The sequence below is a fragment of the Haemaphysalis longicornis genome, unplaced genomic scaffold (genome assembly GCF_048455015.1).
Source record: "Haemaphysalis longicornis isolate Haplotype H1 unplaced genomic scaffold, Haemaphysalis longicornis Haplotype H1 scaffold_13, whole genome shotgun sequence".
NCBI lineage: Eukaryota > Metazoa > Arthropoda > Arachnida > Ixodida > Ixodidae > Haemaphysalis > Haemaphysalis longicornis.
In genome coordinates, this window is record NW_027526233.1 from 2,120,681 (window position 1) to 2,138,362 (window position 17,682).

Genomic DNA, 17,682 nt, shown 5'->3' on the forward strand with positions numbered 1-17,682 from the left:
CCCTTTTTAAACATCGACTACACGTACTCCATTAATATCGTTTTCCATATCTAAATTCGGTCAGTGGGGAAAGGAAATCGGTGCTGTTTGATTATGTGTGGTTTCAAAGCACTGTCCGCTCGAAGCATTAGCGCTGACAAGGACAACGATTACTTCGCCTCCGCCAGTGTGCTTTCATTTAATCGTTTAATCGTCCCTTCCAAAGTGACGTCCTTCAGCGGCGCGTCGTACCTAGTATGTGGGACACGTCGATGCGCAAGTTTGGGAGCTCAATACGCTCTTGTAATTGTGCGCACCGTCTCGTGTTTTTCCTTTGGGTGGAAGCACGCATCCGAAGCGCGCAAACCGCACAACTCCCAACATCCACATCTACATTGATTCAAATCCTATGCCAATCGTCCCACAAAGGCTTAGTCATAAACCGCAATCGTTCAAACACAGAGTACATCAAGCGCCTTTTCTCACACGTTTCCCAAACTATCGGACTTCTTCGCCGCATCCCTTCCAAAAAACGCGGGCTTAAGGCAGCAGATAGGCTCCGCCTCGTTCAAGCATTCCTGTCAGCCGAATCACCCATGCTCTCCCGTACCTCCTCCCTTCAATAATTCAGAACTGCCAAAATCAATTGCCTTATCCGCATAATATACAGAGCTGCTCTGCAACTCGCTCCCGGCAACTCCACTGCCAGACTAGACTAAAAGGAACAGGGGTGTACAACACGGCCCAAGAGTTGCTAGAGGCGCACCGGATGAGCCAATTAAGCCGTCTAGCCAAAACTACCCCCTCAAACACCTCCTTCAACGCCTACAGCTAAATGCGCCTATTATTTCAGATCCAGAATTCCCCATACCTATTGAAACCCACGCCTTCCTCAAAGTACGTCCCCTATCCCGCAATATGCTCCCTGATATTCACCAGCGCCGCAGAGAGCAACGAGCCAAAGCCTTAGCAGAACGCTACCCCATACGGCCCGCCACAGTGTACGTAGATGCCGCCGAGTACCGGCACAAGAACTCTTTCGCATTGGCGATCACTAATGCCCCCAACGCCCCCCCCACCATTAATCAACTTCCTCACGATTCGTACCTCGGAACCTGCGACGGCAGAGGCGGCAATCGCGCTAGCCCTGTCGCACCAGCCAACCCCTGAATTCATATTATCCGATTCGAAAACGGCCATTCGAAATTCTGCTGCGGGTGCCACCGCACCTCAGGCCCTAAAATGTCTTATGCAAAATCCACCCACCACCCAAGTAGGACTGATCTGGACTCCTGCCCACACTGGGCTTGGAGGCAATGAGGCGGCTCATGCAACGGCCCGAGCGCTCACCTCCCGGGCATACCCCAGCCCCATTGCTTCCCACGGAGCCAGGTCAGCTCGCGACAGCCTCTTGGGGCTACCACGACATCACCATGTATTACCGCCTCTCTCGCCTCCGATAGCCCCCCCCCCCCCCCCCCCCTCCGCCCAGCCTTCCCTCAGCTACACGGAAGAACGACTCCGGAGACTCCTACAAACGGAACCTTTGCCCAACAGAGCTCTCCTCCACCGTATTCACCCCTCCCTATTCTCCTCTCCCAAGTGCACATCATGCGGCGCGAAGGCTACCGTGCAGCACCACATGTGGGCCTGTCCCGACGACCCCCTGCCCCCAATCACTACCCCGGAGCTATGGGAGGCGGCGCTGGGCTGCTCTGACCCGATGACGCAACAGGCCTTACGGACAGAGCAGCCAAGGTCGCTGAGCAGCTGCGGCTGCTGGCCACCCGCCACGCCTAACAGGGCCCGATTTTAATGAAGTGTTTCTCTCTCTCTCTTTCCCTTATGCCCGCTATTACATACGCAAGACGCTGTGCACATGCTTATAGCGTCTTGCGGTATGTCATCTGCAGTTTTTAAGTGCAATGCACTTCTTAAGCGACCCTGAACCTGCGTCCACCGGCGATGTCCGCATCACATACCCACGTCGGGGATTGGCCAGGAATCTCCTCGTCTTCCTTGGCAACGGGGGGAGATGGGCGCGCGCTGCCTGGCCGCTGACATGGCACATACCCACGTGGGGGTTGGCCAGGAATCGGGCGTGAGAAGGGCTAATGCACCCGCTTAAAGGAGTACTGACACGAAATTTCAAAGCTGAGATCCGCTCTAGCAATCAAGTACAACGACAACACAGATAGGTGTCTGTGAATAAATGCATCTTTCTTTCTTTGTAGTTGTGTGTGTATGTGTGTGATCTCTCTTTCGCGAACATTACCGAACCGCGCAAATTCAACTCGTGCATTCGCACTTTCACATTCTTCCCCTCGGGGAAATGCGGGGAAATTTTTACTGCTGGTGCGCCTTCGGGAAATACAAAATATACTGTGTATTGAAATCAGTTCTTAGGTCTATAATGTACGGTGTATCGCCTGAGTCGCATGTAACATTTTTCAGTTTCCAGGAATGCCCGATTTCTTGGTGTTGTTTAAAGGAGCCATGAAGACAAAACACAAGTTCGTGTTATTCGAAATATTTCGTGTTTTATAGTGCCCCCAGCGCGTGTTCGAATGCAAACGATGCTTTATTCACTGAGAAATTACTTAAGTTAAAATTTTGATTTTCCCGCTAAATCACGTCTGCAATGACATCACAGGGCCTTGTTTACCATAAGTGAACCTAGATGGCGCCACCACACCGCAGCAAGCCGTTTTCTGCCTTTGGTTTGTTTGTGAACGTATTTGTACCTCATTTGTTTTGTTCGTGGAGACAACCGTTTCCTGAAACATGGTGCTCGCTCCACAAATACGGTCAATCGGCCAGTGTCGTGTGAAACAACCCCAAAGCCCCGCATTACTGTGCAGCTAAACCTAGTGCGCGCAGTGCCAACAGCAGTACGCATCGGCACTTCTATGTTTACGTGTGCTTTCGTAACTTCCACTGTTTGTCCCACCATTCTTATGGCTTAAAAAAGAATTTGCCCTAAACTTAAGCGCAAAAATAGCTCGTTCGGCAAGCTTATAAGCTCTGCCTAATTTGCGTTTGCTTTTGCCGCCCTCAGCCAATCGCAGAGCTGTCTGGTATGACATATCATATAGGTTCTGTTACGGGAAATGAGCTAGTGGGTCCCGTAATTATGTAGCTTATTTGAGCGAAGTTTACGTTAAAGTGTTGTCAATATGATTCTAACGATGCATTCTTTTGAATCAACCAAACTTGTGTTTTCTCTTCATGGCTCCTTTAAACAGACAGTGGGGTTGAAATAAAAAAATCCGCTGCGATGGAGATTGGCCATGTTTCCTGCAAGTAACCAACCGACCATCAAGCCGCAAAAAAGAAAAAGAGGACGGCCTCTGGCGCGATCTGTCGGTAGCACCGTCACGCCCCAGAGGCCCCGCAATGTGCTTTTAAGTTCAATGCACTTCTTAAGCGACCCTGAACCTGCGTCCACCGGCGATGTCCGCGCACGTGGAGATGGGCGCGCGCAGCCTGGCCGCTGACATAGCACATACCCACGTGGGGGATTGGCCAGGAATCTCCTCGTCTTCCTTGGCAACGGGGGGAGATGGGCGCGCGCTGCCTGGCCGCTGACATGGCACATACCCACGTGGGGGATTGGCCAAGAATCGGGCGTGAGAAGGGCTAATGCACCTGCTTAAAGGAGTACTGACACGAAATTTCAAAGCTGAGATCCGCTCTAGCAATCAAGTACAACGACAACACAAATAGGTGTCTGTGAATAAATGCATCTTTCTTTCTTTGTAGTTGTGTGTGTGTGTGTGATCTCTCTTTCGCGAACATTACCGAACCGCGCAAATTCAACTCGTGCATTCGCACTTTCACATTCTTCCCCTCGCGGAAATGCGGGGAATTTTTTTTGCTATATGTTGGCCTCGTCTCCGGTGCCCACAGGTCATTTTTGCCAATTCGTTGCTTACTCCATTAAACACCACCCACCTTTCAGTTGCCGCCTTGCAGTTACCATCCACAGTAGCAAGGATTTCGTTTGATAATATTTTCCGCAAAAACGCTAAGCTTCTCCCGCCTAACATACTCAATAACATTCTCCTAGCTCACCAGTCCGAATACCCATCTCACGTGGTCATTGCAACTGACGCTTCGAAAAAAGACAAAAAGGTTGGGGTGGGCATTTTCTCTCCGACGTTGAACTGGTCTTTTTCATTGCGATTACCAGATTTTATTCCCATTTTTTATGCATAATTTCTTATTCTACTCCTTGCAATCCTGAAACTTGATCCGGCGAACTCTTCCGTGGTGTTATTCACCGACTCCTTGCCCTTGTGCATGGCTCTCTCCTCAGAAACTTTAACGGCCATTCGAAATTCTGCTGCGGGTGCCACCGCACCTCGGGCCCTAAAACGTCTTATGCAAAATCCACCCACCACCCAAGTAGGACTGATCTGGACTCCTCCCCACACATATTAGCTAAAACAGCTTTGGCTTTACCGATAGTCGATGTTCTTCCCCCGTTTTCTTGCATGTTGTTGGCACGTTATCGCCAATACCTGTTCAATCAAGATGCCTCCGATCATGGTCTGAACACTTCTCCTGAACTTGGACACCTCAGGTACCGCTGGGAGAGAAGTTCATGCCAAACGCGCTTGTGCGAAGTATTGCTAACTTCTTTTCGTTGTGGTGTGCCACCACCTAATCGGTATTTATACAGGGCAAATCTGATAACCTCCCTTTTGTGCCACTTTTGCGAAGAAATTGATTCCGAAGAGCATTTCTTTCTTTTTTTGCCGCCGATTTTTTAACCATCGGAGAAGGCTGCTGGAGATTCCCCTGCTACGTCTTGGACTGCCTTTGACTGTACCGGTGCTTTTGTCGTTTGGGGGGACTAGGCTGGGCCGATGCCATAGGGACGTGTGCAACGCCATCCACTCCTTCATTTCGGAGACAGCTCGTATGTATTGTTCAAAACATTCCGATTAGGCTGACGTTTACTATAGTTTTCCTTCTCTTCTCTCTGTTGTTTTTTTTTTCGTGTTTTCTCTGTCTCTCTCATTAACCTTGACCAAATTCTTTCTTCTGCTCCATTATTTTGCCTCGCATGATTGATTGTAATCAAAAGATAACTCTTCTTGGCCAATCTCCCTAAGTGGGTATGCGCCATTTTTTGGGCCACCACAACCACCACCGCAGAACGGTTTGCCCACGTTGAGATCGTGTGGTTGTCATCCGGCAGACAAGGTCCGAATCTGGCAGCTCCACGGCAGCTCGCGAGGGGAAGGGTAGTGTTCCGGCGACGTCAATCCAGCGGATGGTCGGGGCAGGAGCGGTTCACTTCAAACCACGCATCGATGCACCTTTTGTGGTAGATGCAGAGACAGGGTAGCCGGGCAATGGTGTCTCCTTGAGCCAGCTCCTCGAGGTAGATGACACATTCGCCATTGTCCTCAGTGAGCACATCAACTCAAAATCATAGTTTCCTAAATCGCGCACATTAGCGCCCCAATAAAGCTCCCGATCCTGGCCAATCCCCCAAGTGGGTATGCGCCACAAACAAAGGAAAAACAACAACAACCACCACCACAGAACGGCATAGGACGCGTCACCATAAGCTACAACGCCTCAGAAGGACCGCCACCCACCAGGAGCGGGCTGACTCTGCGCTAACATCCTCGGAGGAAGGAGGCTTACCGGCCATTTTCCCTGTTCCACCTCTGATCGGCGGGTGGAATAGAGCCAGTCCTAGCGGCGCGCCCTGGTCAAGGTCAGTGAGAATCCTTTTTCTCATTGTTCCTGTAGGAGATTCTGTCCGCAATATGCGTGTTTCATGTGCTTCTACTCGCTGTGCGCTGTGTCCCACTAAAACGTTGTGCGCGACGTAGATAGTTATTTGGGCAGTTTTTCACACGGGAAGCATTTATCACGCGGTGTCTAGGGTGCCGTCCAACGGTGCTCCGGCTTAGCGCTGCAGCAATGGCGCGACATTCGTGCGACGGCATTCAAAATTTTGGCTATGCTGGTGCGACTAAGCAAATGCGACTCGCGTAGTGGTCTGGATATTGCATTTTAACTAGGGGTGTGCGAATATTCGAAACTTCGAATATTCGATTCGGATTTCTTGGTATTCGATTCGATTCGAGCGACACTTTTATTGTTCGAAATATTCGAACCACCCAAAACTAAAAAAAAAAAAAGTCAGCACGTGTCTCAACAGCAAAGTCGCGAAGCATATACACGGCGAACGGTACGTGCTTTCGCAGACTGTATCGGTGTTTATTCGTAGTTATCAGCGCGAGGCATGCCATCGCAACGAAGTGCAGATAATATTCTAAAAGAAACAATCGAAATGAATGAGTGGCCAACGCTGAATGACGTTAACATCGCAAAAGAGAAATCCCCTAGAAACAAGCATTGTACGGGTGAAAATTATAAACCTGTGACGAACATCGCGCCGATCGGGCCACTCGAAGCGTGAACCGCATGGAGCGTTTTCTGCTCGCGAAAGGCGCGCTGACGCTGCCGCGGAACCACCCGCACGCCGCGCGCTGCCGGCGGCAGCAACATGGCGGCGGCCTCTGGCGCGAAGTGGTGTCGGGAGCTCGAGCCACCGGCTCTCTAAAATGCCGCTCAAGACACGCACGAAGGTGCTTGTGCGGTAAAGGATCTTATAACGTGGGCGAAAACGGTGCTATAAAACATCATCCGCGCCGCTAGTGAAAGCGCCCATTCAATATCTGCCGGGGTGGTAAGCCTAAACCATCTAAACATCCCCGGCGGAGCCAGCCGGCTCTCACAAGCGCTTCGAAACCGCCGCCATGAGGCGCGCGCCTCCCCATTCAACGCAGATGCTGCCGCGGGCGCGGAATCGTCGAAAAACGCACGCGCAAGCCGACGCGCGCGAATCGCGTGAAGAAACGCTCCATGCGGTTCGGCCTTGTTTTGACCAAGGTTCAAAACCCGTAGGTTCGTGTATATCAGTCACGAAGCGCCAAATGGAAGGTAACGCTTGTTCCGATCCCGTAAATTTTGCCGGTATATAAATGAGAGCGGGAGATAGCAAGCTGCCGTGTGTAGAGATGTGTAGGCTGATAAAAGGCGACGACCGTACGTGCTGGTCGCCTGAGTCGTCACATGCGCGGTGTTGGCAAGGGTCGCACTAACAACGGTCAGCTCGTCAATCACGCCATTTGTAAGACAAGACACAGGGCACTTACAGGCACGGCCGCTATATAGAATAATCCATCCAGCGGCTGTGGGCTGGGAATACAACATAAAGCAAGCGCCCTGCTCATGTGCACAATGAGAGCTCGGGCACACATTCACAGCGCTTGGCGTGGCTTCGCTTTTTTGGCGGCAAAATGGAACATAGCACGGTCGTGGAAGTGTCGGCTTCCGCGTGTCAATAAGTAGTCCCGTTATCGTTAGCATTACCCGCGGTCGCTTGGGCTCATACAGCCAATACAGTAGTAATAAATTATGAATTAATTTTTTGAGGCAAGATTATCTCGAATATTTGAAGCAAAATTCGTAGAAGCATGCGCAGAATGTTCGGGGCACACGCGGAGTTATTGCCGCAGCTGCCTATGTGTGTTGCTCCGCTCGGTGTAGCGCTCACAAGGCGCACAACTTCCACGGGCTCCCACGGCGTGCGCTACCACCGAAATCCTCCCTGTTCTGTGCTACCACTCTCGTCCTCGTAAGAGCGTATCCTCGTTTTGTGCCACGGCTGACTATATTTTGTTCATGGTTGTGCCTGCATAAAGCGAGTGCGACTCCGAAGGCCACCGTAGCAGCAATGGAACCGCGTCAAGGGTCACGCTGTCAACTAGTACGAGAAGTACTATATGGAACTTCTTCCACAAAATCTCGGCAACAGTGGCTGTATGCAACTATTGCGAAACATCACTGCGGACGCCAACATCGACAACTACGACACTCGTAAACCACCTGAAGCGGCACAGAGACTTGTATGCCGAATTTGAAGCAGCCGCTAAAACAAAAACTGCGAACCAGCCAAGCATCGCGGATGTTTTGAAGAAGAAAGTAGCAGTAACGGACGTGAAACGGCATGCCCTGGACCAGAAGGTAGCGAGAATGATTGCGCTCGATTTGCAACCGTACACGATCGTGGAAGATCGCGGTTTCAAAGATTTGCTTCAAGAGGCCGTTCCTGGATATCAGCTGCCTTCAAGAACGACCCTCTCTCGAACATTGGTGCCCAAACTGTATGACGACACCAGGAAGAAAGTACAGTTGGAGTTGGCGGGGGCCTTTCAGCACGGATTGGAGTCGCTTTCCTTTACAACCGACATTTGGACATCCAGGGCTAATGAAAGCTACATTAGCCTCACGTGCCACTACATGGATCAGACTTTCAAGTTGAGGAGGTATAACTTGAACACTTGTCCTTCCCCAGGCAACCACACATCAGCTAGGATTGCCTCAGTTCTTGAGCAGCTGGTGTCCGACTGGGAAGTACCAGTGACTGTTTGCCCCTTTTATGTTGTTACAGATAATGCACGCAACATGAGGGCAGCCACTCGCGGATTGTCGTGGCACGAAAGGACTCGCTTTGCACACACTTTGCAGTTGGCCATCGGTGATGCTAAGGTTATGACCCCAGGTCTCGTTGCACTCTGCAAGAAAACTAGAGGGATTGTTGTTCATTATAAGCATAGCCCAAAAGCACAAGAAAGGCTTAACTGCTGCCGCAAGAAGATGGATAAGCAGCCATTGCATGTTGTTCAAGACGTCGAAACACGATGGAACAGCGAACTTGCAATGTTGTCAAGACTCTTGGAACTGAGAGATGCTATTACTATGGACCTAGCTTCAGAAGATGGTCACCTTGATTGTTTAGTGCCTCAAAATGGCGCCAAATGGGTGCGTATGTTGCAGCCCTGAAGCCATTAGAAGAAGGAACAACCACTGTTGGTGCTGATCCCCACCCGACACTCTCAGCTCAAGTGCCAGTTTTGTATTGTCTGTCAATGCACCTGGACAAAACCAACTGGCAGGGGGAAGCCTCTGTGTTTGCTGCCAATCTGGCTAAGTGTCTCAAAACACGCTTCCCGGACTACAAGTTTGACCAAGTAGCAAGCCTGGCAATGTTTTTAGATCCTCGCTTTAAAGTGGTTGTGTACCATCAGGATGACTCAATGGCAAACTGGGTTAAAAACCTGGCTTTGGAAGAAGCAAACAAAATTTCGACACGGAACCCAGAAATACCCTCACAAACTGCGCTTCAAGGAGAGACTCCTACATCAGCATTGTGGAAGGATTTTGACAGTCTTATCAACCAGCAGCAGTCTTTACTGCCACGTACGCAGGTTGAGAGATATGTCCATGATGAAGTTTTAGGACGAAAAGAAGACCCATGCGAGTGGTGGTTTAAGCATGGTACTCAGAGCTACCCGCTGTTGGCTCTGCTTGCCAAGAGGTACCTGCCGATACCAGCCACTAGTGTCTCAAGTGAGCGACTGTTTTCAGTGTCTGGTGGAGTCGTGACGAGCAGGAGGTTGTCACTGCTCCCCGAACATGTCGAGCAGCTAACCTTTCTCCGTGATAACATTTGAGTGAGTGCAGACCTTAACCTGTTGAGTGCAATGGTATTGTGTAATTCCTAATTTTACTTTATGTGATTTGTTGTACAATAAAGTTGCAGTTTTTGTGTCTCTAGATGGTGAAAACTTTAATTTTACAAAAAATAACAAGTATTCGTATTCGAAAAATATTCGAAAAATATTCGATTCGATTCGAACTTTGTTTTTATTATTCGAATTCGCTTCGAAATTAAAAAATTGATACTCGCACACCCCTAGTTTTAACTTCCCGACACCGATAGCGCTCGTTCGAATCCGGACTGTCGGTTCTCAGTTTTAGAGCGCAAGCTCTTAAGTGCCCGCTCCTGTGGTCTCGCGGCGCAGTCGTCCCTCGTCGTAACCGAGCGAAGGAAGAAGACGCCAAACGTGGACGAAATATGGCGGGGAGGAGCAGAGGAGGAACGTATGGCGAACGTGTGAGGGGGAGGATGGTATGCCGTCGCAGCGCAAGACATGTGTGGGACAACAAAGACTATGGTCCAGTGGCGTCCGAGAAAGGGGATGCAAAAGGAAGCATCCGTGAAAGCACGCCTGTTTTTTTTTAAGTTCACAAAAAGCACAGAAGCCCAGCAGGCGCTGCGTTCTCCACGTGCACCGGTCCTTCGACATCCTCTTCGTTGCGTGACTCATACGAACCACGTGACATTTGCGCAGGAGGTTCAAACACGATTTACAACGTGCTCGGCGACGGCGATGCGCTGGAGGTAACCCTGCAGGGTCATGCGTTTGCTATGACGCGATCACTTCCTCGGACGCAGCAGCTATCCGCCGTGACCGAGACGACGGCCGTTCGCGCTGAGCTCAAATTTTGCATTAGGGAGTGTCGTAATCGTCAAACTTTGTTTAGATCTTTAGTTTGAGTTATAATTTCCGAGGCTTATATTTTTTCTTGTTCTTCAAATGATTGTTTTATGTACCTTGGTTCATGTTAGGTTACGTTCCGTTACGTCGGATGCAGCGTAAAGGCGCGCATATAGGCCTCCTGCGCTGGAGTTTTGGCGACATGCAGCGGCGCCCCGTGCCCCACGCGTATGGGTCGGGCGACTCGCGCCGCCGTGCATGTGTTTTCTATTACAATTTATTTATTTATTTATTTATACAGGTACCTACATCGCCCTCACGGGCAATATTGTAGGGGGGAAAACAAGCAAAGGAATACAGTACAGTCAATATAACAAAAAATAGTTGCGGCTAAAAGGCTGTATGGTTGAAACAACAAAGTGTTGACTTACACTGTCATAAATAAGGCATCACATTGCAAATACAAAGCAAAAACGCAAAAAGAGAAGAGTGCTATCGGTTACACAGGGCAATAAAATAAAATAAAAAGCAATTAGTACGGAACGCATCAGAAATGTACAGTAGGGATTAGTTCAACAAAAAATTGTGCAAATTTCTAGCAAAAGATGAGGGAGGCGCAGAGACAATTTCCTCTGGCAAGCCGTTCCACTTGGTCGTACTTAATTTAACCGCATTTTTGGTGCGCTTAAATGAGAGCATACTGAATAAAATAGCACTTAAAGTAGTTGCAGAGACTAAACAAAGTAACATCCGCTAAAACAAGCCGATTCATCAGCTTTCTTTTGAGTGAGCTGCCGCGATCGTAGCGACGTGCGTCAGTATCGCCAGTTTGAGTGGTCTTACTTCCTGAGGATAATCGTTCCTCCTTCTTCCTACGGTCAACGAAGAAGCAGTTTGCAGGTAGCATAAAACACAGGACGTCGCTCTCCTTTAGCCTGAGGTTGCTTCAGCGGGAGCATGCAAGCGGATTCGAGAAACACAGCCGGCTCAGCTGACACCACCACCTTGAAAGCGACTGGAAATTTTCCCTTACATTTTCGCAAACTAAATGATTTTTCACGCAATATTTTACTCCACACGGTTTACGAATGCCAGGGTACATGTATACTAGTGGGTAGAGGGTGCGCCAGTAGCATCAAATAAACAAACTAAGCGCAATTAAGGGACGTGAAACAAGCACCAAACAGAACGTCGGCTGTCTGCTTAAGTGCGTACTTCTATATTTGCATATTACATTTACACTCATATTTTCATGGGCCTGTACAGGCGTGCCGAATCTTAACAAAAAGAAAATAGACTGTAGGGACTAAACGACGTTGCGTCATAGGCTGGAGCAGTCGGATTTGAGTGCTAGCATTCCTTCTCTAGGTAAACAATCGACGTTGCACACTTGTAGCCGCCGCGACTACTACAGTGACTACGACTAGTACAATTAGTCAGCGGACAGTACTGCGCTTAACTAATAATATGTTACTAGGATCACTGGTACTAGCATTTCTGACGCTACAACATTTCTTATTTGGTGGTTTTGCTACTGCTGCAGTTTCGGCGATTTGTGGCCAGTGTGCGAAAAACGTTAAAAGTTGCACTTTGAATTGCGTACATTCATTCGCGCGTGCAGCGGTTTGTCGCCGGCATATTCGGGTGCCGCAATGGAGAGCCGCCGTTCTGCTGGCGAAGGAAGCGGCGACGCGCGTCCGCTGGCCGGCCTGCCTCGCCCGGGGCTCGACGACGACTCCATCATGCGGGCGGTGCGGGTCCTCACGGGCCGCCTGGACTCGATGGACCGCAAGATAGCACGAATCAACGAAGACAATCGGGTGGGTCAATGGGGCGTTTCTCAGTCGCGATCTGCGCATGCGTTAATGCCGCAGCGGCCACCCCGGCCTTCTCAGCTTCCTGCTCGGAGACCGGGTCCTGCACCTTTTGAAGTACTAAAGCATTAATGGCTAGGCGAAAGGAACATCCGGGGGGGCCGTGTGCTCCGAAAACTACTACTGCGCATCCCCGAGCGCGTGCGCGAAAAAAAAAAAAAAAACATGTTAGAGAGAATTAGGAGTAACAGGAGGTACTGGCTGGGTTTCCATATCGCGTGGGTCCGCTCTCGCATCGTAGAACAGCGCATCGGAGGGAGCTGAAAGAGGGTCTCTCTCGCAGAAGATCGCGCGTGCAGCGAGCTACAGCGTGAAGCGCACCTCGAGTAAATCGGTGGGCAGGAGAGGTGCGCTCGGTACTTCGAAATGGGCAGACCGCGAGGAACACCGAAGACAGCGGCCGCACGCTACAGCTTCGCTGGTTAACCACCTGCGCCGCCGAGTGTGCGTGGGTGCATTTTCTCGCCATTTCCTGCTCTCGGGAAATCAAATCACCTTGATTCTATTTGTTTTCGTCGTGTTTTTTGGACAGGCCTCCAAGGTGTGGTAGGACTGCCAGCTGATTGATGAGGTATGCACACTATCTCGCCTGTAGTTCGACGCGTTTACTTAAAATGAAACATCCGATCCACGCTCTCTGCTTCAGTTCTAAAATACTTAAATTTGAAATGAATGAACATGCGAATAACGTGAGAATAACGTGACTAAATATTTTTAATCACTAGTATTGGGTTGTGCTGAGTATTCGTAATTGTTCACCTTCTTGAGCTTCTTGTTAAGGAAATTCTTTAAAAGGTTTGTTTCTATAAGAAGAAAGTGTGTGACAACTGCACATTACTGGTACTCACCTATGGGGCAGAAATTTGGAAGCTCACTAAGACGGTTCAACTTAAATTGACGACGACTCAGCGCGCAATGCAACGGAAGATGACAGGTGTAACATTAAGGGACAAGAAGAGAGCGGAGTGGGTCAGGGAACAAACGGGTGTTACGGACCTACTAGTAGAAATTAAGAAGAAGACATGGACGTGGGCAGGGCATGTAATGCGAAGGCAAGATAACCGCTGGTCATTAAGGGTCACAGAGTGGATCCCTAGAGAAGGCAAGCGTTGCAGGGGGCGGCAGAAAGTTAGATGGGCAGATGAGATCAAGAAGTTTGTGGCGATAAATTGGTCGCAGTTAGCACAGGACGTGGATAATTAGAGATGTATGGGAGAGGCCTTTGCCCTGCAGTGGGCGTAGACTGGCTGATGTTCCCACTTGAGCTTTTGAACATGTAATTTGCGATTTTTGGGTTTCTAAAACCCTTTTGAGTGTTCTCTTTGTATTCTCAGCAAATTGATTTGTATGTGGTTGATTTTGCACGGCTGGTTAAGTTGGAAACCTGCCTGAAATAACTTGGTAGAGTTAGGTACCTCCTTAACGTAAAATGGATACATGCCTCAACTGTAGCTACCATTTCTGCTTTTTACTAGTGCTTTCTCGACAGCTCCCAGGGAATTTGGGCGTGCAGTCGTCCAAAACAAGCCAATAAACGAAAGACGCAAGCGCGTTAGAAGCTCATTACGAGGCGAGAACATCGTTACAAAGTTAGAGCCACTAACACCAAAATTAAGAAAATTGGCTCCCATCCGCTCTGTGAATGTGGTTGGAAAGCAAAGCTGTAAACGGCACCCACAATGATTACCCATGCGACATCACATAAATTCGCTGACGTCGCTCTACAAATCGTGAATCCAGAGAAAAGTGAAATACACTTAACCACACCCTCTATTCCTTCAAAGATATATTCTTGCTCAGGTTAAAATAATGCATGATGCATGAACGGTGGTTGATTGAGTTCTATTGGTGTAGCACATGAGTGGAAACTTTTTTTTATAAAATTAAAGCTCAAACGCGGTGTCAGACGATCTCACTTCTCCGTCTCTGCCTTCGCGGACGAAGGCGACGAGATCGGCGGCAGAGACGGAGCAGGAGCGCGAGGAGGAGGAAGAAGCGCAGGAGGAGGAAATACTTCTATTGGGATTCCTGAACGGCCCAGAGTGCGGCCCACGGGAGTGGTTTCTTTCTCACTGCAGCCCATATTCAGTCCGCGCCGCGTATGCTCTGCCCACCGGCTGAAGCTGGGTAGGCAGAGAGGGGCTGGACAGCAGCATCTCCCATTGCTTTTGTTCGGTGGTTGACGGAAAGAGAGGAGGGTGCTCTTGGCTAAAGTCGCCCACCCCGATTATGTGGCAGAGTTTTCCTACTTATGAGCAAAATTTACATTCATCGTCGTAGCGATTCGGGTGCCTACGTGAAGACGCGTCCGGTGTGGGAAGGAGCCGGATTGTATGAGCCATAGGGTAGTTTGTTGTTCTATGGAAAGGTCAGGGTAAGGCGAAGGTAGGCTCTGCCTCTGAAGGCGATAATTCTGGGTAATGTCCTTGAACGAGACAAGCGGGTGACTTTCCTTGTGCAGCTCCATAGCACGGGGGGTGAAAGTGCAGGCTTGGTGGGCGTATTCGTTGCCTTCTGTAATGATGACAGCGCCGATAGACCCCGTCGGAACGATGACCCCCCTCCCGTCTCGTGGCCTTGTTGGGTCTCCCCATCCGGTGGCGGAATGTTGGGGCGGCCTCCGCCGACGCCAGCGAGTCGCACCCCTCTGTATGGGCCTCGCCGGCGGCTTTTACGCGGCGTCGGGGAAGGCTTTCCTGTCCTCCTGGCCTTCGGGAACGGCCAGGGGGGAGCGGAGGTCAAAACCCTTATCGGCATGTGCGCTGCTGGAGGAAGGCGGCTTTGTTTGCGCCCTGCTCGCGCATGCTTCAACGAGTTTGGCGAGAGCTGCGACTGCGAGCAGTCACACGAAGACTCGCTCCCGTGGCGGTTTCTGGGCGCCAGGACCCCACGCACCTTTAGGCCAACCATGCGGCGGTTTGGCACCTTTTTGGCCTTCGCGCCCCCACCAGGGATCGTGCCGTCATACCCCCCTTTGTGCGCTGCGGCGCCTTTTAATTGTAACCCAGTTTTCGTTTTGTCTTATGTTTGCTTCATCGTCTGTAAATAAGTGTAAATAGACTTTTTCTTCATCATCTACCTCCAGCGTCAGCGTCATCGGCTACTTTCAACCATCCACGGCGACACCACTCACCGTCTTCAACGAACCAAACTTTACTGGCGCAGCCCGACAGCGTCGTGGACGTTACCTGTGGTGCAGTTAACGAAGTGGTGACTCAGTGCGGGCCGAGAGGCGACTTCGAGAGTAGAAGAGGAGAGAAGTCGACACCATGCAAGGACAAAGACGAAGCAGGTCGGCTGCGAGCCGCCTACGAGACAACGAATGGATTAGTTTTCCTGCCGGGGAAACTTCACTTCAGGACCTTCCGATCCCCGCGGGAGGCGAGTGGGACGGACGTGTGGGTTACAGCGGAGCGGCCGTGTAATCGACGGTGAGTGGTCCGTCTCTGCACCTTTACTTTTTTTTGAAAGGATATCCTCATTGCCAGGGCCCACCATGGCTAGAGATTACGAACTTAAAGCCGAACGCGCAAAAACGCGAGAGCTGGAGCGGCTTGTAAGGTTGGCTCAAGCGGAATTCCTAGCGCGTCCGGGAAACGAGGACGTTGTGCGTCCGTGCTGCAGTTGTGGTCAAACAACACACTCGTCCGCTGTCTGCCGCCGTTACCGCTATCTCGATCACGAAGCCAGTCCACCCCCTCAGAGGGAACGGTGGGTTGAAGTAGCTGACTCCGGGGTAGGGGAAAGGCCGCGTCTGGTCACTGCGGCAGTGTCCGGAATCTCTAAAAGACGGCCATGCAAGGTGGGTAGCCGGCTGGTGGGGCTGAGGGTCACCACTAAGCCGTTCAAGCTAAAGCTCGACAGTGTCAATGAAACTGCGGTGTTGCGAAGGATTTTCACCGCTGATCACCTAACCGGGCCAGAAAAATCTGTCTCACTGCCAGAATATTTCTGTGAAATCGCGACCGCGAGCCCCGCTGTTCCTCCCACATCGAAGGCTATTGTACGCGACACCTCGGCTACACAGCCAAGGGTAGCGGAGTCGACAGGCCAGGCCAAGGGTCAGGCAGGCACGCTTGCCGCGAAGGCCCGCGCCGGAAAAGAGCTGGCGGGCTTGGTCAGCGACTGTGCGGGTAAAGCAAAAAAGCCGGGCAATACCGAGGCGTCTCCGCTGAGATCCACGGCGGTAGGAGTAGTGGTGGTGGGTCAAACAGCCAACGCCCACCTGGGTGCTTCAAAATCTCTGCCGTATCATGACCGGCCCTGCCCAAAGGGCTTGCTTGGGGCAGACGCTCCCGCGGACGGCTGCGGGGGTAAAGCTTCTGCAGGCACGGCGGATGACGGCAGAGTAAGGAGAACGGACGGTGGTGCCATGTCGAGAGACCCCGACTTGCACGCCATTCAGCTTCCGTCTGCTCAAACTTGTGCTCGCGCCTGGGCATACCCACCGGTGCTCCCTTGCTTTGACAAGCCATTGTACAGGAGAAAGAGAGGCTTGCGTCGTGCACAGGGTGACTTCTTTGGTGCCCCCAGGCGTAGACGAAGCTCAGCAGCGTCGAACGTGGTTGACCACCGCACTGCTCGGAAATCTTTGCCGAATCATGCCCGAGCCTGCTCAGACGGGCTTCCCGTGGCAGTAGCTTCCTCGGACATTTGCGGTTGCGAAGAGACGGCAGGCACCGCGGCGGCGGTATGCAGTGGGTTCGATATGAGAACGAGGGTCGACAAAAGGGCAGTGGAAAACAACTTCGCATGCGCTGGAGGGGACGGTGTCAAACGCGTACATGAGTTGTGAAGCGTCTTAGAGCATCGGCTCCTGGTCATGCGTGTGGTTCTGGCATTGTGGACTTCCCGCACGGGTTGCAGAGGCGGATCACCTGACACTTCGGCGACAAAGGCCAAAAACCGTGGTTGGTGCAACAACCGAAATGGGGACTCTCACCTCGAAGCTGCGCCCGATTAAGTCGAGTGTTATAGGTGCAAAAGAGAATGGACTGCGGTGGACTGATTGAACGCTCCTATGTTTATTTCGCTGCTGTGTTTTTTTCTTTCGTCCTATGCTTAAGAGTGAGAGTACCTTTTCACCTTGTGTTGTGTTGCAATTGCGTTGTTCATTTGGCTGCCGTTTTCTCTTGTCCCTTCCCTTGTTCTAGCGAGTGAGCCTTACTTTTGCCTTTGTTGTTGTATCCCGCACGCGGGTATGATGTTTCCCTGGAGTGTTATGCATCATTTGTGTTTATTTCTTTTGCGTAGCATTTCACTTTGTGCTTTGCTCGCAAGCGCAATTTTCGCTTCCATGCATGGAGTCCTCTAGGGATATTCTTCGCAGTTTTTTTGTTTGTTTGTTTGGGGTATGGCGCTGTAATCACTTTATTTTGGTGCCTGTAGTAGTACAAGCAGTCCTGACACAGGCTTTTGATGGGGGAGCTGTAATGATGACAGCGCCGATAGACCCC

At 50.8% G+C, this 17,682-nt stretch overlaps 1 protein-coding gene across 1 annotated transcript; it reads left to right on the forward strand.

The window, feature by feature from the left end:
• Positions 1-1,295: 1,295 nt before the first annotated feature.
• Positions 1,296-9,971, forward strand: LOC144164210 (zinc finger BED domain-containing protein 4-like). The gene is made up of 3 exons (XM_077694727.1): positions 1,296-1,371; positions 7,826-8,832; positions 9,876-9,971. The coding sequence occupies exons 1-3, from the start codon at positions 1,296-1,298 to the stop codon at positions 9,969-9,971; spliced, it is 1,179 nt and encodes a 392-aa protein (XP_077550853.1).
• The last annotated feature ends 7,711 nt before the right edge of the window (positions 9,972-17,682 follow it).

What these genes read in the sequence shown, in the direction of transcription:
- LOC144164210 (XM_077694727.1), top strand. Translation starts at nt 1,296, where the DNA reads ATGAGGCGGCTCATGCAACGGCCCGAGCGCTCACCTCCCGGGCATACC. An exon ending in ATTGCTTCCCACGGAGCCAG is followed by an intron (nt 1,372 to 7,825) that starts GTCAGCTCGCGA and finishes TCTCGGCAACAG; the next exon opens with TGGCTGTATGCAACTATTGC. An exon ending in CTCAAAATGGCGCCAAATGG is followed by an intron (nt 8,833 to 9,875) that starts GTGCGTATGTTG and finishes CTCGCGGCGCAG; the next exon opens with TCGTCCCTCGTCGTAACCGA.